The sequence below is a fragment of the Triturus cristatus genome, chromosome 5_2 (assembly GCF_964204655.1).
Source record: "Triturus cristatus chromosome 5_2, aTriCri1.1, whole genome shotgun sequence".
NCBI lineage: Eukaryota > Metazoa > Chordata > Amphibia > Caudata > Salamandridae > Triturus > Triturus cristatus.
This window is the reverse complement of record NC_140588.1, coordinates 1,078,014,815-1,078,039,983: the sequence shown is the minus strand read 5'-3', so window position 1 is coordinate 1,078,039,983 and position 25,169 is coordinate 1,078,014,815. Positions and strand designations below refer to the sequence as shown.

General features: G+C 49.8%; 1 protein-coding gene across 2 annotated transcripts in view; it reads left to right on the top strand.

The window, feature by feature from the left end:
- Window positions 1-6,559: 6,559 nt before the first annotated feature.
- Window positions 6,560-25,169, top strand: part of LOC146829699 (sestrin-3-like) — a 220,848-nt gene continuing 202,238 nt past the window's right edge. Inside the window, exon 1 of one of the 2 annotated variants that reach the window (XM_085608411.1) lies at window positions 6,560-8,168. In XM_085608411.1, the coding sequence (XP_085464537.1) occupies window positions 8,103-8,168 (66 nt within the window). In that variant the 5' untranslated portion in view covers window positions 6,560-8,102. The remainder of the gene's footprint in view (window positions 8,169-25,169) is intronic. The other variant, XR_014962284.1, reaches the window with a different exon arrangement.

The window sequence follows — 25,169 nt, the reverse complement described above, 5'->3', positions numbered from 1 at the left end:
AACAGAACAAAGATCATCTTTAGTCCCCAGAAGTATCGCTCTGAGAAGAAGATTGCCGATTTCCGAATCTAGCGATTCTGGAAACGAGCAAGAAGCGCAGGGTTCCAAGAAGGAACACAGGAAGAAAAGGGGAAAGAGTACTGAAGATGCAACAAAAGAAATTCGTGAAAAGGAAGTACCAGATGAGAGACTGAGAGAAATTCCACCTGAAGTAACAAATCTAAGTGAACAAGGGACAGGTACAGAGAGAGAGGGACAGATTTCTGTGGAAGACCCCCGAGGAGGTCTAGGGAACTGCAACATCCAGTTAGGTGAAGGGACAAGTAGCCAGCAGGAAGATTGCGTGTCGGAGACCCGAGGAGGGACAGAAGTAGGGAAAACAAAACAAGTGGTGGAAGAAGAAGTTGCTGAAAAGACAAAGCAAGTTGAGACAGAGTCTGAAGAGAGTGAAAATGAAATACCTGAGGGTCGAGTTCTAAGAAAGAGAGCTTGGAGGAATGAAAAGAATGACAAAGGAAGTAAAGTAAAAAGAGTTGCAAGAGATGATGTTTGGTCAAATAAAATAAGGAAACTGAGATACAGACTGACACGAGTGAATTCACCGAGAGCTGAACAGGTGAATGAAGTGAGAAGTCAAGAGAAATCAAAAGAAGACAAATTAACTGAAGACAAAGAGAGTAGAAGAACAAGGAAACCTAACCAGAAGTATAAGTCACCAGAATGGACGTACGTGGCTCTGCCTGAACAGGGAGAAGAGGCAGATAGTCAAGGAAATCCAGAGGAGACTGTACTGAAAGTGGTTGAGGATGAAATAGAATCGGAAATCCTGAGAGTTCTCTTGTCCGACATTGGAGAAGAAGAAACGGAAGTCCAGGAAAATCCATATTTGGATGACGAGAGGAGAGTGAAGAACGATGAGATGCCAAACTGAATAAGTTAAGAAAACTATTGATGAAGAAAACAAAATATTGAATTAAAGATAGAGACTGGTAGAACCAAATAGGTGTTAGAACCTTAGGTTAGAAAAACTAGTTGTGAAGTAAAAGAGGCTAAGTCAAAAGACGCGGTCCATTTTAACAAGATGGCTAACATAGAAAGTAGTAAAGGTAGATGTACATTCCTGAAAAGATGGTGTAGAATGTGTTGTTGTTGTACAGGATTACTAATGCTTTTATGGAGCATCCTTGCTCTTGTCATTTTTTTTAAGGCTACTATAGATACATTAGAAGGACATAGTGAGAACAAAACTAATATAGGGAAAATTCCAAAGGTAGTTCCAACTAGAATAGATAACAATTATTTGCATAAAGACAGGTCAGTAACAGATTTTTCTAATAATGTATTTTCAAAATTGTTGTATGAATATGTAAAGACAATGGACGTACGGGACTGCTACGTATGTATGCAGTTACCTGCATCTGTTTCTGAGAGAGTGACTTATCATCACCTTCCGGCAACGTATGGAATAACATGTAGTGTAATAGCTAGTTTGTTTTATGAGACAGGGAAATTAGAATATTATTTTTCAGATGTAGATAACATTTTTGCGCAAGTGCCTTCTTATAATAAATTGAACAAAGTAAAACCTGCTAAGGTATTAGGTGAATTCATTTTAGAAACTAAGGAACTAACATTAGAGTATATTTTTAGAAACAATTTAACATGCAGTTTGAAGAAGGAGGAAAAGACATTCCTAGACATGGTTGATGAAAGGAGATTGAAAATGCAAAGAAAAGCAGTAGAAGGGAAACTGGAGAAAACAATCTGGGATATAGAGAAAGAAAAACATTTGAAAGGAGAAGCTAGTCCAACTATAGCTTTAGATTGGCCTCAGAAAGGGAAATTTTGTATTCAAAGGAATCAAACTGCGTATGATAATTATTTTCTAGGTAATAGTGAGTGCCATGATACATATCGAATCATGGGTGGATGGGGATTCAAAGGTGGAAGAGATCCAGTCTTTCCTGGATTATATTTTATTTGTGGGAACAGGGCATATTATCAGTTGCCAGACCATTGGTATGGCACATGTTACGTAGGCCTGGTCTTTCCAAAAATCTTTCATATGGATAGAGGAGAAGATGGTGTACATAGCTTAAGTAATCATTTAGCCAGATCCAAGAGAGAAACTTGGGCAGAAATTGTAGGTGATATTTTTCAGGCATTGATACCAGCAGTGGGAATAACTCTGAATGCAAACAAAATTAGGAAATTGTCAACAGTAGTGGATCGCTTGTCAACAAGCACCGCTGGAGGATTTTTATTGGTTAACACTGAAATGGTTGCCATGCGTGCTATGATAATGCAAAATCGACTTGCCCTTGATATTTTATTGGCAAAAGAGGGTGGAGTCTGTGGAATGTTGAAAGTTCAACATTGTTGTACTTACATTCCTGACGAAAGCAAAGATCTGAAAACTTATATTAAGAATATTACTGAATTGCATGATGAACTTGCACCACTGGAGGTTGAAAGTGTTTGGGATAGAATTGGAAAGAAAATAGCTGCTATTAAGAATGTCTTAGTAAAAATAGGTAGTACACTTATAGGTAAAATATTGTTTCCATTAACATGTGTAATTTGCATAGTTTTAATGATAAGATTATGTTGTATGTGCTGTAGAAATAAGAAAAATATGAAAAGAATAAAAAGTGAAAATTCAAAAAGAAAAGATAAGAAACAAGAAAGAGAAATTGAAGAAAGAGAATTGGAGGAGTGGAAGGAGAGTATGTAGGAATCAATAAAAAGAGAAGACATAGGTGAAACTGAATTATTACTAAGACCAAGAATTTTTTTTAAAGATTCCGTAAAGACAGAACAAAATTTTGGGTGGTGTGGTGATAAAATCACCAAAGGGGGGATTGCTGGAACGGGTTATGCAAAATTTTGTATATCCACCCCATTTTGCATGTCAGTTTATTAATTAGATTAATTAATTAATTATAATCGTACTAATGGTTTGGAGTGATGTGGAAATAACTAATCAACCTTATTAATGACCGAAATACACGTGGGATTCGCATCTGCATGGCCTAATTAATTACGTAAACTAAATTTGTACGCATACTAATGATAGATAATTAGAACATTGCATGATATATGTTGCTTTAGTGATGTAATTGTGATTCATGCTTTATTTTGTAAGTATAAACCGCATTGAGTGTTGCTTTTGGCTAGATAAATACACACACATACGGTATTAGCGAGGGAATAATATTTTTAATTAGTCATTTCTATGTATTAATTACGTTTTTGTGTTTCTTTGCTTAAGTTGACCATTTTGGCCTGCCGAAAGATGGCTGACTTTGGTGCCTAACCCGACTGCCAACGCTGAACAAGGCTTGAGTGAAGTGCGCCTGCGCTGACAACAGATACACAGTGGCCTGGACCTGACCCCAGATGAACATGTACCTTTCAAGGACAGTCTGGGACGTCGTCCAAGTATTCTGAACAAAGACTGTTGTGTGAACCAGAACTGACAAGGGTCATAACCCAGAAGACACTTTCGTGAGAAACCAAAAGGATGATCCCTGATCGTCCAATCAGCGAACTCGGATGCCCAAACTTTGATACATTTTGACATTGATTTTACTATAAATTATGGTAGAATAGAGAGGTAATTAGAGAGATCGTTCGATTCGATGTCGCTTCTTCGATTCCTGATGATATGCTGACGGAGAGGACAGTGACACTGCAGGACAGCTGTTAGCCTGAATCTTTGACGGACTGAATGAATGCCCAAATTCCTGATAAACTGAATCTGGTAAGATTGATGGGCATAGATTTGCGAGACTGCAAAATTTGACATAGAGGACGACTTTAGCCAGAATAGGTAAATATGAATGGCAACTTGATCAAATGAATGATTTAATCTGCAATATTAATATAAATTTGGATTTGAACATCTACAGAAATGAGTTGGGTTGTTTATTCATTGAAATGTGTTAATGAAAAGGTTAATTAGAGTATTAGAATTTCACTTAAAACCGCAACTAACAGATCTGTCCCGGTTATGAGGGAAATGCGAAATCTAGGGCCTAATGAATATAAGAAAGGTTTGTAGGTTTGATGCTCATTAGGGTAAAGTGGTATCTTCCTCCCTCATTATCCAGCGCTTGGAAGGATAATCGCCTCTCGCACGGACTGATGGTGAGTGTGGGTTGGTGTTATGGGCCCCACCAGCGAATGTATGGATAGTGTGCGTGTGTGAGATCTTTTAGTCCGTGGCAGTAGCGAGGTATTTTGCACTCTGCGCTGGATCAGCGGCACCCGCGCTTTACTTATAACATTAAAAGTAAAGCGCGGGTGCCGCGATTATACCAAAAGCTACAAGACATGCCATTTTTAGGTCTTGCGGAGTCAGTGCGCATGCGCTGTTCAGAAAGACTTTAGTAGGTGAATTTTCAAAGTGCTGCTGAAGGCTGGCGGTTCGCGCGTGCACGCTCGCGTGAGCGCAAGCTTGTCGCCAGCCAGCAGCACTTTGAAAACTCACCTACTAAAGTCTCTCCGAGCAGTGCCTGCCCGCTGACTCAGCGAGACCTAAAAAGGAATGTGTCCATCTGTTTTGGGCCTACCAACACAGGGCCGGTGTGTGCAGTTTTCTGCCACTTTGATTTGGCATTTAAAACGGGTTGCCAAGCCTTAAACTCTCCTTTTAATACACATAGGTCACCCCCACGGTAAGTAAAAGGTAAGACATGCACCTTTATATTTGACTTGTCCTGGTAGTGACAAACAGCCCTTCGTTTTTCACTGCTGTGAGACCTACTCCTCTCGTAGGATAGTATTGGGAATTCCCTTATATACATTTAAGTGGCAATTCCTGATCAGAAAGGAGTGGTTTTGCCATGTTTAATATGTTTAGCACAATAGGGAGGAGGTGTGGCGCCGTGGCCAGGATGACTGACTCCGGAATCTCAGGATCACAGTTCAATCCCCGTTGCTGGCGGCAGATTAGCCCAGCACCATGTGACTCTGGGCAATAGCTTGCTTAATCTTCCCGACGGCCCCCAGCGCCTGGAGACCCTTATGGGTGATTGTTCGTGCTTTACAAATGTGGATTATTCTTATAGTGATAAATACTGCTTACCGGTGTAGCTGAATTTTATATTACTATTTAAGCCCAAAAGCATTACAAATTACAATATTTTCAGATAATAGAGCTGTTCTCTGTGCACATTGCTGGGGTGTCTCATCCAGTTCAGGTTGTTGCTTTGAATGTTGGGACTTACAATTCTGTTATGCCCCTTATTAAATGGGAACTACAAGCCCCAGAATACAATGCAAAAAGAAAGCTGGGCTGTGGTTGCGCTTCTCGAATGGAACTCGGGGAGAGAAGATGGCATATCAGCTAAGGCGGTCAACCCTGAATCTGGGGAACTGGGTTTGAGTCTCGGCAATGACGCTGAACATCCTGTGATTCTGGGCAAATCACTTTATCTCCCTGTGCCTCACAAAAATCAATGTGTCTTCATGTAACATAACTGGTGCTATGTAAAGCGCTCTGATACCCCATACCGGGTCAAGTTTGCGTTATATAAAACTACGCAAAAGAAAACTAGAAAACTACTTGCAAATAAACCCAAATCACACCAGGCCCCCTCATTAGCTGGACTCTTCACTCACGCATTCTGTACCTAATCATGGGACGTATGGTAATTAAAAGAATGCATAAACATAGCGCCTTAAATAAATATAGCAGAATTGTGGATACAGATGACGAGATACTTGCTACCAACACACCTGAACTGTTCCTATGTATTCTGAGCTTGACGGCTACACATTTACCACCAAGGAGCATTGATACTAACACCTGCAAGTGCTCAGGGATGCTGGTATTATTTTAAATGCCAATGCCAACCCGTGCGTGTCCCTTTAAGAACCCCAAGCAGCCGCTTCTCTCCTTCCTCTGTGTTCATGACTCACGCACGTGCTGACCTCAGCCACGCCCCCTTCTCTGGAGACATGAACTCAAGGGGAAACAAGCACTGGTCCTCGGGGCGTGGCTAACACTGATGACTGGCAGGTAACTTTCCACAGTGATGTCATCCTATCTTCCAACTCCGCCTCTAATTTGTCGATTGGTAGGCTCTCTCATCATGTCCCCGCCTGGAGACAGCAGACAGGAGCTGTGATTGGCTACCGGCAGACGGAGAGACAGCGGCCAGGATGTTGTTTTTGCAGTGAGGCTGTAAGCGGTGGGTGGAGCCAGATGCTAGGGACGGGACTCGAGAGCGAGCGTGGCTGCGAGACCGGTCGCAGGGGGCGGGCCTCCCGGAAGCGCTGGAAGGGAGAACAGTGGAGTCAGGGGCGGGCCAAAGTAGAGAGGCGTGGCCTGTAAGGGGCTTGCAGTAAACATTGGTCAGGGGGCCGAGCTGTCACGGCAAAGGGGCCTGGGTGGTGCGGTGGCCGCTTTGTGGAGGCGGGGCTCCAGCAGGAGGCGTGACCCGGTAGCTGTTTGTGAGGCGGGGCCTGGGCATTGGAGGCGGACCGAATGGCTGTGCAGACCCACAGGCCGGGGGCGGAATAGGCTCTGTGGGCTGGCTCTCCGGCTGAGGGCGGTGCTCCAAAGGTGCTCAGTGCCGAGGCCGGGCGCAGAGGCAGAGAGCTCCGGCAGGGGAGGCAGGAGGACTGGGGTAAGAGAGGGGAGTCTGCCGGGGGCTGAGGAGAAGGGGAGCAGGCACGGGAAGAGTGGGCAGTAGAGAGGCAAGCGGACGAGGAAGCAGCGGGCAGAGCAGTAAAGGGGCAGAGCGGGCAGTAAACGTGACACAACAGTAAAGGGGCAGCGCAGGCAGCAAAGGGGTACAACATTAAACGGGACAGAACAGTGAAGGGGCACACAGCAGGTAGGGATGGAGGTGGAGCAGTAAATGAGGCAGAGCAGGGTACAACAGAAAAGGGGCAGACCAGGCAGTAAAGGGGCAGAGCTGGGTACAACAGTAGAGGGGGCAGAGCAGGCAGTAAAGGGGGGATCGAGCAGGCACTAAAGTGGTACAACAGTAAAGTGGGCAGAGCAGGCAGTAAAAGGGGGTTAAGCAATAAAGGGGCAGAACATGCAGTAAAGGAATACAACATTAAAGGTGCAGCGCAGGCAGTAGAAGGGTATAGCTGACATTAAAGTGGTATAACAGTAAAGGGGCAGTAAAGAGGATATAGCAGTAAACTGTGCAGAGCGGGCAGTAAAGGAGGTAGAGCAGGTAGGGATGGGCAAGAAGGCAGAAGAAAGAACAGGCGTAAAGTGAGACCAGGCTGAATAGGGCAGAACAGGCGTACGAAGATAGGACTCCAGGAGAGGTGCCGTTATTTCTATGCAGAGAAAAGTGTGCGTGAGTGGGGAATAAGTAGGCACTCTAGGGAGGGGGGGGGGGGGGTATGTGAGTAGGAGGGGACCGCGACGTTTGACTGTTGGGAACAGACCCTAAGGTGGGAGTGGGGTAGACAACAGGCCTTATCCTATCGGGAGGAGGGCAGGCCATGTGAGGAGGCAGTAGTCGTAAAACCGAGCTTGCAGAGAAATATAGAGGGGTAGGTGTTAAGGTTGAGTGAGAGGCGGTTGTGGGCGTGTAGTGATAGCAGGGATGAGGGGGTGTGACTCCCTGAACAGGAAGGTCAGTTTCTTCGGTTCTTTTCATTGAAACCCCCTCTCGTCATTGGGTTAGTGCTTCCAAATATTCCAGTACAGTAGGGTCCCACGACTGTGGGGGATCAAGGCCTGGGGTTTTAAGGAGAATGGACTTGATGAGCTGATACCCAGGTAAAGGAAAAACCCATCATGAGAGGTGGTCGTTCCTCTTAGTGATAGACATTTTGCCCCTAGGCGATTAGAGCTCCTTTGTGTGGGCGTTACTGGACCGTTGTTCTGTAGACAGATGAGTGGGGGGGCGACTTGGTCTACTGTGAGGAGAGCTGAGCAAGGCCTTCAGAAGAGAGATAAAGGTGTTTGTGAGGCGAGGTGAGGGTACTCATTGGAATAACCAGAGGTCCTATGAAGAGAGCTCTTCATGGGTGACATGGCTCACGAGGAGAGGTGACCTGGTCTGGTAGAAACGGTGACCAAACTTGCAGACAAAGGTCTCTTCAAGGCTGCCAGGTCCAACCTGAAAATGATCATCTGTCCAAAAAGCATGGAATATCCTCGAGGAAACCAGTGCCAGAGGTTGCAGAGTCAGGTCAGTGCCTTTACTGTCTACACAATCCAGATGTGAACCGTTTCCAACATTGGCTGCTTAACAGTACTTGAGTCTACTTAACCTTCCAAAGTATCCTGACTGATATAAGAGCGAACCAACACACCTGTACTTCCTTCAAAACATGGCTACCACAACGCTAGGCCAAAATAAACCATAGTGAACCGGAGTACCATTGTACAATTAGCTGCAGCACTGGGGCCAGGTGAAAGCAAAACCAGAATACATGCTCAACACCTTAGCAGACACCAGCACGGAGTCAGTGGAGACCACCCCATACCAACCATAGAGCAGTGCATACAGGCCCAGTGGGCCAGAAGACTCCACTACAGCATACTTTGGGTGGATACATCACTGACTCTATGGAGACCACCCCATACCAACCCTAGAGCAGCGCGTACAGGGACAGTGGGCCGAAAGACTCCACCACAGCTTACCTTGGGTTGCCAAATCACTGAGTCAGTGGAGACCACCCTATCCTAATCCTAGAGTGGTGCGTACAGGGACAGTGGGTCAGAAGACACCACCACAGCATCCCTCTGGTAGGCGGATCACTGGGTCAGTGGAGACCACCCCATACCAACCCTAGAGCAGTGCATACAGGGGCAGTGGGCCAGAAGACACCACCACAGCATCCCTTGGGTAGGCGGATCACTGGGTCAGTGGAGACCACCCCATACCAACCCTAGAGCAGTGCATACAGGGGCAGTGGGCCAGAAGACACCACCACAGCATCCCTTGGGTAGGCGGATCACTGAGTAAGTGGAGACCACCCCATACCAACCCTAGAGCAGTGCATACAGGGGCAATGAGCCCGAAAACACCACCACAGCATCCCTTGGGTAGGCTGATTACTGAGTCAGTGGAGACCAACCCATACCAGACCTAGAGCAGTGTGTGTAGTGACAGTGGGCCAGAAGACACCACCACACCATCCTTTGGGTAGGCGGATCAATGAGTCAGTGGAAACCACCCCATGCCAACCCTAGAGTAGTGCGTACAGGGACAGTGGGTCAGAAGACTCCACCGCAGCATATCTTGGGTAGGTGGAGCGCTGAGTCAGTGGAGAACACCCCATATAACCTAGGGCAGTGTGTACACTGACAGTGGTCTAGAAGATGCCACAACAGCATCCCTTGGGTAGGCTGAATACTGAGTCAGTGGAGACAACCCCATACCAACCCTAGAGTAGTGCGTACAGGGGCAGTGGGCCAGAAGACACCACCACAGCATCCATTGGGTAGGCGGATCACTGAGTCAGTGGAGACCACCCCATACCAACCATAGAGTAGTGCATACAGGGGCAGTGGGCCAGAAGACACCACCACAGCATCCCTTGGGTAGGCGGATCACTGAGTCAGTGGAGACCACCCCATACCAACCCTAGAGCAGCGCGTACAGGGACAGTGGGCCGAAAGACTCCACCACAGCTTACCTTGAGTTGCCAAATCACTGAGTCTGTGGAGACCACCCCATACCAGACCTAGAGCCGTGTGTGCAGGGACAGTGGGCCTGAAGACTCCAACGCAGCATAACTTGGTAGACCACCCCATATCAAACCTGGAGCAGTGTGTACACTGACAGTGGGCCTGAAGGCACCACCACACCATCCTTTGGGTAGGCGGGTCAATGAGTCCGTGGAAACCACCCCATGCCAACCCTAGAGTAGTGCGTACAGGGACAGTGGGTCAGAAGACTCCACCATAGCATCTCTTGGGTAGGCGGAGCGCTGAGTCGTTGGAGTACACCCCCATATAACCTAGGGCAGTGTATACACTGTCAGTGGTCTAGAAGATGCCACTACAGCATCCCTTGGGTAGGCGGATTACTGAGTCAGTGGAGACCACCCCATACCAACCCTAGAGTAGTGCGTACAGGGACAGTGGGTCAGAAGACTCCACCAGAGCATATCTTGGGTTGCTAAGTCAGTGGAGACCACCCCATACTGTGTACACTTACAGTGGGCCAGAAGACACCTCCACAGCATATATTGGGTTGGAAGATCCCTGAGTCTGTGGAGACCACCCCGTTTCACTGATAAAATCAAGTGTCTAAGTACAGCAGATTAGGTGGGCTCCATAAAACTACTACGCCCACAATGCACCTATTTGTGACTGAAAGCCCATGATCGGAAAATGGCTTTGTGTCAGATTGGATGGATGTTTCAACCCTAAACATACTAACAGTGGGTTATATGAAAGCTCCACAATTTACCTGAACCGCGCAACCTGGTGCCGGGAGGACCCCGAAATGCTGACCCCTACCAGGTTTCATGTGTTGGAGATAGAAGGCATCCGTTTGGGTGGATCTGGGGACAGTATGTTTCTAGACGTCAACAGAGTCAGGCCCATAGAAAAGAAGTACTTCATAGACATCCGGCTGGTAAGGCACTTAATTTATCGTAATCCAGGGCCTTACTTCGGAGAGTTCTCGTTTGTCGCACCAGTGGTCCCTTCCCTTCCCTTGCATTTAAGTGTGTGCCCTTTCTCTGTTGCACAAGCACCCCGAGCGTGTAAATCTGTCTCCTCACTGTTGACCTTAATTCCTGGACCGACATTAGTTTAATTCTGCGCCCTGTGACCTCTGCGTCTAGAAACGCTGCGCAAACGGGAGCTGCATTTCCTGTCTGATTAAAGTGTCACCGAGAAGCCTCCGAGGCCTTGTGCTTGGTAAGCCTCGTCCATGCTAGGGTCAAGGCCCTTGAATGCCCGTGCAGGGAACTCTCAGCATGGTATCCACTTCAGTGCGCCAGCCTGAACTCCCCCTGCAGAGCAGGGAAGAACTCTCAGCATGGAATCGGCTTTAGTGCGCCATCGTGAACACCTGTAGACCAGGGAAGAACTCTCGACATGGTTGGTATCAGCTTCAGTGTGCCACCCTGTACCCCTGCAGAGCAGGCAGAAACTCTCAGCGTGGTATCAGCTTCAGTGTGCCACCCAGAACCTCCCTGCGGACCAGGGAAGAACTCTTGGTATCAGCTTCAGTCCCCACCCTGAACCCCTGTGGACCAGGGAAGAACTCTTGGTATCGGCTTCAGTGCGCCACCCTGTACCCCTGAAGAGCAGGCAGCAACTCTCAGCGTGATATCAGCTTCACTGTGCCACCCAGAACCCCCCTGCGGACCAGGGAACAACTCTTGGTATCTGCTTCAGTCCCCACCCTGAATCCCTGCAGACCAGGGAAGAACTCTTGGTATCAGCTTCAGTGTGCCACCCTGAACCCCCCTGCGGACCAGGGAAGAACTCTTGGTATCGGCTTCAGTGCGCCACCCTGAACCCCTGCAGACCAGGGACGAACTCTTGGTAACCTCTTCAGTGTGCCACCCTGAACCCCCCTGCGGACCAGGAAAGAACTCTTGGTATCCGCTTCAGTGCGCCACCTTGAATCCCTGCAAACCAGGGACGAACTCTCGGCATGGTATCTGCTTCAGTGTGCCACCCTGAACCCCTGCAGACCAGGGACGAACTCCCGGCATGGTATAGGCTTCAGTGTGCCACCCTGAACCCCTGCAGACCAGGGACGAACTTTCGGCATGGTATCGGCTTCAGTGTGCCACCCTGAACCCCTGCAGACCAGGGACGAACTCTTGGTAACCGCTTCAGTGCGCCACCCAGAACCCCTCTGCGGATCAGGGAAGAACTCTTGGTATCGGCTTCAGTGTGCCACCCTGAACCCCCCTGCGGACCAGGGAAGAACTCTTGGTAGCCATAACCACTTCACTGCGCCCCCCTCACCCTCTGCAGAGCAGGGAACAACTCTTTTGTGCTCATTTTTAGGTCTCGCCTACGTAACGCGCATGCGCTACATAGGAGGGCCTTTAGCCGTCGCTCTGCTCATTTTCAAGCACACACTCGTGCTTGTGGCGGCATCCACCTTGCGGGAACAAGCAGCGGCGCGCATGCTAATTTGCTGTTGCTCGCTCCCGCAAGGCGGATGGCGCCACAAGCATGAGTGTGCTTGAAAACAGCTGCTGCTTCTTAGCGCGATCGCTTTTGCTGCCGCGTTCCTTTCACGGCCGCGCGGCCAATGCTTGTTGACATTTCCTGCAATGTGTTCATACTGTTAAAACTCGATGACTATGCCAATTTAGTCAGTACCTGATGGCTGTTTTAAAATCTTACTTTTACTTGACTGTAGTTTTTTCTTTGTCATTGAGCGAATTATTATCAATGCTTATTCTTGTCCAGTTTATTTTAAACAAACGAAACAGTAGTAAATAAAACGTGGGAGCCAGATTTTTCAAGTTTTGGTTATCATTTGCCAGGGTATGCGATTAGCGCTTGGAGGCACGCATGCTGATGTGGGTTTAAGGTTCATTTTATGAAAATGTTTATTTTTAAGGAGCTGTTATAACGGATGCGCAGACTCTACGTCTTCGTTTCTTTTGAGATTGTAGCGCGGATTTATAGACCCCTTTTTATTTATAAATTGCTATTTGGTGATGTTAACTGCTTGCAATTGTGTTTCACTTTATTTTAAACGAAGGGACGATTTACTCTATACTAACAGGAAAGGCAATGCATAAATGAAATAAACACATTTTTCATGTGTTACATATAATGATGTTACTCTAGGGCTCTGGTACACAGGTCACATTGGTCTTCATATAAACAAAAATACCTTTAAAACTGCACAAACTCCTGCACAAAGCTTGGTCATTATACCTCTCAAGTATTTAGCATTGATATTGATTGGGCGTCTGTCTTTAAAGCACTACTGGAAGAGAGAGATTATTTCACTACCGTGCCGGGGCACAGGCAGAATCCCAGGTGATCGCTCGTGTCGTATTTCATTTCCTTGATTTTGTCTGGTGTTCAGTTGCCTCTGACCGAATCAGGACTCATATGTTTATTATTTTTTTATTGCCAATGACGAGATTGATTGTTATTTAAAAGCTCTCAAATAAGTTGTCAGTGAAGTAAAGTGCCTTGTCTTCCCAGTTGAACAAGCAGTGCGTCTGTTATGGATATCTGTTTTCAAATGCACTTTTCTATGACGCAATCTGTGCTCACAAGAGTCTGTGTGTTGGAGCATTGCAGCAATGACTGTTAGTCAAGGGTTCCAAAAAAAAACCCACTTCGGTCAAGTAGGTGATATGTTAACATTACAGAATGAATTAGCACAGTCTAAAGATTGCTCAACATACCTCATGATCTTTGAAGGAATGTTCTTTTTTCAGACATGATTATAATTACCAGTATCACAAAATCTCATTAAGATCTTTTAGCAGTTTGACCTCTCCAGCAAAAGACTAGACCACTCTTGTGTGTCTGCAGCCACCCTTTGAAGTACCACTTTTCTGCTGCACAAGCCCTTAGTTCGTCTCGCATTGATGTTGATGGCCAATAAGACTTTCTAGCCCCCCTCTCTCGTTCCAAGTGGCTTCTCAGATCTGCAGGAAATCCTCTTGAAGATACTGCACAGGGCCCTTCCATACTACTCACAGCAGCCAGGGCCTGCATGAGACCACGTGGCAACGAGGAAGATTATTGCAGGGTCCTTTTGGGACCCGGCCCTTCTGGATAGCAAGCCACTCTACCCACTTTCCAGTGGTTGCTGAGTCTATTGTATACATACCTAGCTGGTGCTGTGTAAAGCGCTCTGATACCCGATTGATTGGGTCTAGTTCGCGCTATATAAAACTCCCCTAAATAAATAAATAAAAATACATCTGCTCATATCTGTTTATTTCAGTATTTTGAAGAGTACACTAATGTTGCCTTCCAGCCGTCTAGGTTCCCGTATAGGGTGAGACGGGGCTTTAAGTGGGATGAAAAAACTGGGGGGTCTCTCAAAGGGGCGTGACTAATGCAATTAAGGGCGTGGCTTAAAACACATAAGCTATAAATCTGTGCTTACCGTAGTGTGCTGCCCGACTTGTATTTTGCTGTTTCTGTCATTGCATCTAGGTAACAAGTAACATCATACCTACAAGTCAGGACTATTGGCTTTGTCAATGGTTGTTAGTTGCATAAGATAAATAAGAAGCAACTATGGCTTGTATATAATATTGACAAAGCTTCCACTTAAAGCCCTGGCGACACCACGACAATGTTGCTGCTCCTGGGTTTCAAAAAGAGAAGTGGCAATTTGTAGTGAGCGCTATTAAATAGGACCCCCTCACTCGCAACAGCGCTCGGAGACTTGTGTTTTAAAAAGCAGACACATGGGAGGTGTAAGAAGCAAGGATTTCTCTTCCCCTACAACGCTCACTTGACATTACGTCATGCCATAACTTCTCCACTGCTGAGAAGTGAGCAGCGCACATCGATGTGCCTGCTGTCACTGCAGTCCGGAAAACAACGGACTGCTTGTGCCAGGGCAAAAAACAGAGCCCGATAGAGACCCATTTCGAGGCCCCCTTTAAACGAGCATTGGCATAGCCAATAGGTCTCGCCTTTGGGAACTTATGAGTGTTTAGCCATGCAACAGTTGATGTTGTTGCACCAAGGATATTGTGCTGCATAACTAAATTCTTATAAGGTCCCAAAGGCGAGACCTATTGGCTATGCCAATGCTCGTTTCTGATTCTGTTCCCCACGTCAGAACATCACACAAAGCAGTCCCCCGATCTGAACGAACGCAAAAACGAATACACCTGCCCGTAATCCTTGTATACATTAGCCAGGGGCGATGGGACGGAGCCAGGGGCCACACAGTGGCTTACCTGGAATGTTCAATGGAGGAGATTTGTCGTGCTACAGTCCTGTGCATTTGTCAAAAACAACTGCTTTCCAAATGTTTGTTCTCATAAGTGCATTTTCCAGATTGCTCCTTTGTGGTCCTCTCCAGCTCACCCAGGCGGCAGGTACGGCTCAGTACCCCAAAACTTTCTTTAATGCTTTTAGCTGTATGAACCCTGTTACTTTCTTTCCTCGTAGTTCATAGTCTGAGCATTTTGGCCTTCCTTTACACCTAGCAGTTCTCGTGTTCTTGTGCCAGTTTGGTACTTTATGGCTGTGTTTTTCTTTCCCGTGCCAGCCGGGCAGTGATTGCTCCCTGGCAGCACCATTTGTTTTACAGCCTCATCGGTCAGGCCTGCGTTCTCCTAGGCTGAAACTGGCACTTGTTAGTTTCCTGGGTGCTAGTCCAGGTTCTGTTGTGATCCCAGCACATCTCCACTCACTTCTCTGCCTCTGTGTTTCTCTTTATTGTGTGCTGGTTGTCACCAGACATCTAGTGTTCGTGTGTCGTGGGATTCCCAGTTAGATGGTTTGCCCAGTGCTCGATTCGGGCCTTGCTGTTGTTCCCTCATTTGACACTGTATCCCATGAGCAAGGCTTGTGCCTTGTGTCTGATGGCCTTCCAGACCGTAGCAGCGCCCCCTGTGGGTCACAGCAGAGTCTGCAGTATTGCCCTCAAGCAAGGGTACCACACTTCACTGTAGCCGCCCGAGACACTGCTGTGATTTAGAGCTTTAGTATCATCTGCTGCTGGGTTGCTTTGATCCTTTACCAGCGTTGTGCACCATGCAGTTCTATCGTGCACCATATGAGGTCCTGCTTGGGACTCTGTGCCAGCCAGTCCTATGCACCTCACCACCTGCTCCAGGTATGCTTCCTTCTCTCCACAGGACTGTCCATGCCACCCCAGCTAACTTTGTAGAGCTGCTTCAGTTTGCCGCTGCAACAAAGCCTAGTCAACTCTCAGTGCACACAGTGGCCACAAAATAACACCTCAACCACCCACATTGGGTGTCTCCGCTAGGCCGCCGGTTCCTTCTTACACTTAGGTTTACACAAGCCGGGACCCCTCAAAAACCACCCTGTACTTCCCCCTGTCTGATCTCCCCACACAGTGCTGCGGCTGTACTCGCACAGCATTGCATATCTTACTGCGGGCCTTGTTTATCTCAACCCACGCAAGGTACTCTGCAGGTTACAGATGGGAGCCATGGGAGGCAGATACACTGGACCAATGAGTACACCTCAAGTACTTGTATAATAAATACTTGGGTAATAAGTATACCTCAAGTGCTCAGTTCGAAAGTACACCGTTAAGTATTTGGGTAAAAAGTATACCTTAAAACTCGGTTAAATCGTACTTCCACCTTTTAAGTACTTGGGTAATGAGTATACCTTAATGACTTGGTTAATAAGTGCATGTTTGAGTACCTGGGTCATAAGTATACCTGAAGTCCTTGGGTAATAAGTATACCATAAGTACTTGGATAATCCAGTTGGTGGCCCCAGGATATGGGTGCCTTATCAAAACCAGTCGAAGAAGTAAGAAACTTGGGCGGCATCTTGGACAACCGCCAGACACTCACCTGCCAGGTAATTCAAATTGCCTCCTCGTTTTTTTACATCTTAAAAACAATTGGCAAAATGTTACCCTTCATATCAAACAGTCACTAAAAAAAGTAAATACTGCACTTGTCCTCTCTAAATTGGACTATTGCAGTTGACTGTTTATAAACATACAACGGAAGCTGCTAACTAAATTGCAAACAATGCAAAATGCAGCAGCACGTCTGGTGTTCGAACTACTCAAACATTATTCTGCAACCCTAGCTCTAATAGAATTGAACTGGCTTCCTTAAAAAAAATTGCCTTAAAGGCTTTGTTCAATATAGGACCAGATTATTTGATTTAAAACTTTTCCTGGTACATCCCCACTAGATCTCTCCGCTCCATGATCGCTAAAAATGTAGTTCCCAAAGTTAGAAAATGTCATTGGGGAGGCAGAAGCTTTGTCATCAGCAAAGCTAAGGAATTCCCTCCCTCTTAAACTGAACAGCCATCTGCAGTTCAGGAAAGCTCCTAAAACATGGATTTTCATTAAATAATTCATCTAAATTTAAAGTTTGAAGGAACAACCACAGTCTTAAACTGTTCACCCATCAAGGCAGCGCCAAGACACCCTCTGGTATGTGAACGCTGTATAAAATTATATAACCTAACATCTTTAAGTACTTGGGAAATAGGTATACCTTGAAGACTCGCTTAAAGAGTACACCGTTGAGTACTTGGGTAGTAAGTATATCGGAACGACTCTGTTATGAAGTACACCGTTAAGTACTTTGGTAATAAGTATACCTGAATTACTCTGTTAATCAAGTACACTGTTAAGTATTTGGGTCATAATAAGTATGCCCTAAGTACTTTGGTAATAAGTACAACTTTGAGTACTTGGGCATTGAGTATCCCTTATGCACTCGGTTAATAAGTACACCTTTGAGTACTCTGCTAAAACGTACATCTTTTACTGAAAAGACAATTCAGATGTGGGTAGGCGGTATGTAAACAGCCATATTCAATTGACTGTTGGATGAAGGTCTAGGTAAGAGTCCACCTCCTGAGGTAAGGGTCACCATCCTACAGTGACTCTGGCCTCCTTTAGAAAACTCCGCCCCCAGTTGTCATTCGGGACCCACTTCCGGTGTATGAGGCTGGTAGATGCAGCAGGTGAGTGGGGCCATCCTAGCTCACCTGCATGTGTTCAGGTGTATTCTGCATTGTCCTTTTTGGGCCCATTTCTAAAAAATCTGTACAAAAGAGCATAGAAAGGTATCATCAAGTGCGTCCTGAAATGAAGAAAGCCAAACGAGTACAATTAATGTAAAATGACAAAAGCGAGGAAGGAGGAAAAAAGGTGAATCATTAAATGTCACTAAAGAAGACTTGGCTTGGGAAAGACCCTAGAGCCTTCCGTGCCCTGGTGCGCATCTTCTCGCTTTTGGAAAGATCGAGAAGAGCGCATCTATGTGGGTGCGGAACTGAAACCACAGCACGGTGCAGAGCAGCATTTCAATTCAAAATAATGTTTATTGGAGACAAATGTCTCTTCAACAATAATGCACCGAATGCACAAAGTGCATTTAAATATCAGTCAATCAAGTGGCTTGTAAAAAAGTGTGACTACTCACCCGCGAGGTTCTCAAGGCGCTGGGGGGCGGGGCTGTGCTGATCTGTCGCAGGCACTGTCGTTCAGTCGGAGAGCCAGGTGATGCTAAATCTACAGCCATTATAAATCTTACCAGTGCATAGATAAAAAGTAGGTGACATGCATATATAGTGCAGTAGAACTTCAAAGCTGACGTTGTTTACCTGTTACTTTTAAAAAACGAGCTTTAAATACTTGCAAGGCTAGAACAAAGCAAGGCCGCCTGTTCACATTGGGGCATTTGTGCAATGCCTTTGCAAACCATCCGATAAGTGAAAGGCATTTATACTTCAGTGGCGCATACAGAGGATGCGACTCCACTCTAAAAGTTATTCTTCTACTGCGCATGTACACGTTAAGGAAAGAATCTACATCTGGAAATGAACATATTTTCCCATGACCCGACCGGGTGGGTGGCTGAATTCGTTAAACTTGAATACCTTAAATCTCTTTCTCTTGAGACCGCCAAACCTGTCATTTCTCATTTAACATTTTTCATCTTTGATAAAATGCCCACTTCCATCAGCTGTTGTCTTATCGCCTCTGCCCAGCTAAGCTCACGTATGATGGTTTCATCTTCACAAAGAGTGGTGACTTTTGATCTGACGTTAACCATTTATCCCAAAATCTCAAGTTTTCTCCTTGGACAATGGAGGATCCAGATTGGGTTGGTTTTCATTCTAATAGCTGGCAGAGCGACAGCCAAGGGAATGGTGGACGCACGCCCCCTGTCTGAAGCCAAGGGAATGGTGGACGCACGCCCCCTGTCTGAAGCCAAGGGAATGGTGGACGCACGCCCCCTGTCTGAAGCCAAGGGAATGGTGGACGCACGCCCCCTGTCTGAAGCCAAGGGAATGGTGGACGCACGCCCCCTGTCTGAAGCCAAGGGAATGGTGGACGCACGCCCCCTGTCTGAAGCCAAGGGAATGGTGGACGCACGCCCCCTGTCTGAAGCCAAGGGAATGGTGGACGCACGCCCCCTGTCTGAAGCCAAGGGAATGGTGGACGCACGCCCCCTGTCTGAAGCCAAGGGAATGGTGGACGCACGCCCCCTGTCTGAAGCCAAGGGAATGGTGGACGCACGCCCCCTGTCTGAAGCCAAGGGAATGGTGGACGCACGCCCCCTGTCTGAAGCCAAGGGAATGGTGGACGCACGCCCCCTGTCTGAAGCCAAGGGAATGGTGGACGCACGCCCCCTGTCTGAAGCCAAGGGAATGGTGGACGCACGCCCCCTGTCTGAAGCCAGGGGAATGGTGGACGCACGCCCCCTGTCTGAAGCCAGGGGAATGGTGGACGCACGCCCCCTGTCTGAAGCCAGGGGAATGGTGGACGCACGCCCCCTGTCTGAAGCCAGGGGAATGGTGGACGCACGCCCCCTGTCTGAAGCCAGGGGAATGGTGGACGCACGCCCCCTGTCTGAAGCCAGGGGAATGGTGGACGCACGCCCCCTGTCTGAAGCCAGGGGAATGGTGGACGCACGCCCCCTGTCTGAAGCCAGGGGAATGGTGGACGCACGCCCCCTGTCTGAAGCCAGGGGAATGGTGGACGCACGCCCCCTGTCTGAAGCCAGGGGAATGGTGGACGCACGCCCCCTGTCTGAAGCCAGGGGAATGGTGGACGCACGCCCCCTGTCTGAAGCCAGGGGAATGGTGGACGCACGCCCCCTGTCTGAAGCCAGGGGAATGGTGGACGCTCGCACCCTGTCTAAAGCCAGGGGAATGGTGGACGCTCGCCCCCTGTCTAAAGCCAGGCCCCCTGTCTAAAGCCAGGGAAATGGTGGACGCACGCCCCCTGTCTAAAGCCAGGGGAATGGTGGACGCACGCCCCCTGTCTAAAGCCAGGGGAATGGTGGACGCACGCCCCCTGTCTAAAGCCAGGGGAATGGTGGACGCACGCCCCCTGTCTAAAGCCAGGGGAATGGTGGACGCACGCCCCCTGTCTGAAGCCAGGGGAATGGTGGACGCACGCCCCCTGTCTGAAGCCAGGGGAATGGTGGACGCACGCCCCGTGTCTGAAGCCAGGGGAATGGTGGACGCACGCCCCGTGTCTGAAGCCAGGGGAATGGTGGACGCACGCCCCCTGTCTGAAGCCAGGGGAATGGTGGACGCACGCCCCCTGTCTGAAGCCAGGGGAATGATGGACGCACGCCCCCTGTCTATAGCCAAGGGATGGGGGGTGCATGCACCCTGTCTAAAGCCAGGGAGGCTCTGAACTGTTGCAAGGCCTTCTTGCAAAAGGGTACATCTCATATAATTTGATTAATCTTGGTATAGGCAGACCAGCCTATGCAATGTGGCTTCAATGGAGAGTGCTTATGAACCATTCGACTAGCACCTAAAATTGAAAACAAGACTTGAATGAAAAACGAGGTGTATTTGTGTCAGTAGAGTGCACAGTAGTCAAATCGCCAGCGCTCTGCAAACCGTTGATTCCAGGTAAGTCACTTTGTCCTTCTCTGGCTTTTTGTTAAGGAATGAAAAACCTCGTCTTATTCTGATAGTCTGTTAAGAGTCCACCTACCTACACGCATTCTGCTCATGACCTCACAGGCCGGGGACTGGGGAAGCCTGCCCCTACATTATCGTTTAGCCATTGAAATCATTCTTTCCTGAGGCACATGGATCAACACTTCTTTCTAATTTAGACACTTTAGTGATTACAATGTTTGTTATATCATTTATCTGCTCTCTCCAGTATAAACAATTTATATCACAAAAAGGTCCTTTGTTGGACAGGCCACACCACACGAAGGGCTTGCTCCCTCCCCGCACGACAGGGCCCGAGCTCCGGCCCACCAGGCATAATCCACGAAAAGCACCTGTACCCCGTCTCCCGACGGATCTTCTGCCCTCGGACCTCTACTCATCGCGGGGCCCAGCCCCACTGGCGCCCCCGGCCGGTTCAAGCCGCCATCTTGGGCCCTGCACCACGAGGCCGCGTGGCCTCGCCCCGACCCTAACCCCGGGCCTGGCCGGCCCCGACATCCCGGCACCACCATCCACCCGGGAGGTGAGCGGACCACTTGGCAGGTCAATGGGAGGACGAAGTGCCAAGAGCTCTTCCCCCGCCAGGTGCCGATCGCCTCCAGCTCCCCCAGGCGCTGGCTCCACCCCCTGCTGGGTGTCTGGACACCTTCATCCCGGGCCCTCCGACCTCCAAGTGCGAGGGTCCGGACATCAAAGGGCGCCTGCCCTATAACTGGGGCAACTCCGGAGCAGGAAGGCAGTTGTATCCTGGAGTCGAGAGACACCGAGAGAACTCAGCCTTGACGGACTACTGGCGCTGCCGTAGCCCGCTCTTGTAAACCATCGTCCTGCCTGCTGGCGCTGCCGCGGCCTTCTACAACATCCATCCTCGTCGGGACCTGCTGGCGCTGCCGCGGCCCGTTGTAACGACCATCCTCACCGGGACCTGCTGGCGCTGCCGCGGACCGTACATCGACCATCTTTCCGGGACCTGCTGGCGCTGCTGCGGCCCGTTGTAACGACCATCCTCACCGGGACCTGCTGGCGCTGCCGCGGACCGTACATCGACCATCTTTCCGGGACCTGCTGGCGCTGCCGCGGCCCGTACCAACTAAGCTCGAGGATTGTGAGCTAATCATCATCTCATCCAAACTACCTGACTGGTAGACAGACTGTCCCGCTACCCCTTACCCTGCTTTGAGAGACTTGAATCGAGGGGACCCCTGAGTCCAGACCTCCTTGTACCATTCAACCGTACCTTAAGAAGTGCTTATAAAGAACACTGAACCTTATCCGTGTGTGGTATCTGTCTGTGGGGGGGAAGTTACTTGTCTGTACGATCGCTGGAGACGGCTCTCCCCGGAGACCTCTCCTCCTGACCCCGGCCGACCCTCCCGGTCCGTCTATCCTTTCTAACATTGGTGGCCAGCGGCGCGATCCGAATCAACGCGTAATCGTACAGAGAGTAGCTCACCCCACGACAACAACACGATGTCAGCCAAAGATAGCAACTCCACCGAGAAATTCCAAATGGATAAATTAGAAGAATACAACCACCGCGAACTGAGACAATTCTGCATAGAACTTGGCATTGCTACCACCGGCCTGAGTACCAAAGAGGATCTAAAGCACGCCCTAGAGTCGTGGACAGAAACTGGGGTCGCCGGACCCTCCGACCAAAGCAGCATCACACCAGAGGGGAACGCCACGGCTCCCGAGGAGCGGGGAACGGGCCTCTCGCAGGAGGAGATCCGAGAAAGAGAAAGAACCAGATTGCACGAGTTGGAAATGGCACGACTCAAGATGGATGGGGAACTCAAGTTAGCTGAACAGAAACTCAACCTCGAGCACATGCGGCTCCGAGATGAACGAGAAGAGAAGCAGAGACAGAGAGAGCTGGAGGAGAAAAAAATAACGCTCGAGCACGAGCGCCAACTAGCGGAAATAGAACTTCGGAAACAGAATAAAGAACTGGGGGTGCCTGAGCGACCACACACCCCGGGGCCAATCGTGAAAAAAGTCCACATCCCCAAGGATGTTGTCCGCGAGTATGTCCGAGAAGACGACATACAACAGTGGTTTAAAGCCTACGAGATCGCCATGACCTCCCACCGGATCGACCGGAGTGATTGGGGAGCCGGACTCTGGGGGAGGTTTATCAACGAGGGGCGCGATGCCCTACTGCAGCTCCCAGATCACCAAATGTCGTCCTACGACCACATGAAGGCTGCCCTCCTCACCCGCTACGGCCTCACACCCGAGATGTACCGCCAGAGGTTCAGAGATTGCACCCGGATCCCAGGTACAACTTGGGTAGAATACGTGAACTATTTCAGCCGTGCCTTCGAGGGTTGGATAAAGGGGAGCCAGGTCACCACCTACGAACAACTCTTTAACCTGATGGTATGGGAGCACCTGTCGAACAACTGCTTCGTCGAGCTCAGGCAGCACCTCCTCGACAGTAAGCTGACTGACCCCCGGCAGCTCGCCGCCGAAGCTGACCGATGGGAAAGCACCCGAGTGGGCCGGAGGGGGCCACACGAACAGAACAGAAACAACCAAGGCCAGCACCGTCCTCGGGGAGGAGGAGGGGGCCAGGGGCGAGGGAGAGACGCCTTGCCCGCAACACCCGTGGCCAGCACCCCGGCTCCGGCCGGTCGGGGCAACCCCCCGTGGCGTCCTGGGGTCCGAGCCAACGTCACGTGCCACCGATGCCAGCGAGTCGGCCACTACGCCAATGACCCGAGCTGCCCGCAGAACCAAACACCCAAGCCCCGCCAGGTAGCTGCCGCCGCCCTGGGGGAAGAGCGATCATTGGAGGAACCAGAGGAGTATGAGCCGGCCCAGCAAGAGTGGGAACCGGCCGCCATGGTCCTGGCGTGCTTAGGGGGAAGAGACATGGTCCCGCGGGCTCCCCTACCCGCTAACACCAGGAAATACGGTCAGTGGGTGACCATTAATGGACAGCGAGCCGAGGCCTTGCGTGACACAGGCGCCAGTGTGACGGCCGTCCGCTGTCACCTGGTGAAGCCCGAGCAGATCCTGCCGAACATTCTCTGCCCCGTCCGCTCGGCAGACAACTCTGAAAGTATGTGTCAAATGGCCTGCGTTCCATTCGAATGGGGAGGGGTCTCCGGCCTGTTGAAGGTGACGGTCCGGGACGATGCCCCCGTGGACTGCCTCCTGGGGAATGACCTCGAGAGTTCCCCGTGGGCCACCGTTGAGAGAAGAGAGCACCTGGGGATGCTGGGCCTCCCGGACTGGGCCTGCATAACCACCCGGTCCATGGCCGCCCGTGCCGTCCCTCGATCAGAAGAACCAGAATGGCCAGCACCTCCGCCCCCAGTCGCCCCAGTAGAAGACAACGACGAGGCCAGCCTCCCAGACCCGACGGCCGAAGGGGACGCGCAACCCCAGGACCTTCCTGACCTGGCTCAGTGGCGTCAAGAGGGGGGGCCCACCCAAGCGCAGTTCCGCCAGGAACAAAAGACCTGTCCCTCCCTCGAGGGACTCCGCCAACAAGCCAGCGCCCAGAACGCAGGGGACTCCACCGGAACTCACTGGGTCTACTGGGATAACGACCTGCTATACAGCGAGCAAAGAATCGCCGAGCTGGGGGCCGGTCGAGTACTGGTGGTACCTCTCCGCTTCAGAGACTTTCTGCTCAACCTGGCCCACGATGTCCCCCTGGCTGGACACCTGGGCCAAGATAAAACGTACAGCCGCCTAGTGACCCACTTTTTCTGGCCGAAGATGAGGAACGACGTCCTGAACCACTGCCGATCTTGCCCCACATGCCAAGCCAGCGGGAAGAGTGGTCGGAAGCTGAAAGCCCCTCTGCAACCCTTCCCTGTGGTCACCACCCCGTTCGAGAGGGTGGGGATAGACATCGTGGGGCCTCTGGACCCCCGCACGGCACAAGGACACAGGTTCATCTTAGTACTGGTGGACCATGCCACCCGCTACCCCGAGGCGGTGCCCCTCCGGACCGTGACAGCTCCGGTGGTTGGCCGGGCCCTAATGGGGATCTTCTCCCGGGTAGGCTTCCCCCGAGAAGTCGTCAGCGACCGAGGCACGAACTTTATATCCAAATACATGAAGTCCCTCTGGCAACAATGCGGGGTCACCTACAGAGTCACGACCCCCTATCACCCCCAAGGGAACGGACTAGTGGAGCGTTTTAACCGCACCCTCAAGGGGATGATTGGGGGATTGGAAGAGCCCCTCCGTCGCCAGTGGGATGTACTACTCCCGTGCCTCCTCTTCGCCTACCGCGAAGTTCCCCAGAAGTCCCTCGGTTTTAGCCCTTTCGAACTCCTGTACGGGCACCCTGTGCGAGGGCCCCTCAGCCTAGTGAAAGAAGGTTGGGAGGTGGCCCCCCTAAAGACCCCTCCAGACGTCTTCAAATACCTCCTGGCCCTACGCAATCAGACCCGGCGCTTCAGAGAGATGGCCAAGGCGAACCTCGAGGCCAGCCAGGAGGACATGAAGAAGTGGTATGATCACAATGCCTCCTCCGTTGAGTTCGAGCCTGGACAACAAGTATGGGTGATGTCCCCCACCGAACCATGTGCCTTGCAAGATAAGTGGACGGGGCCCTTCAAAGTGGTCGAGCGCAAAAGCCCCGTCACTT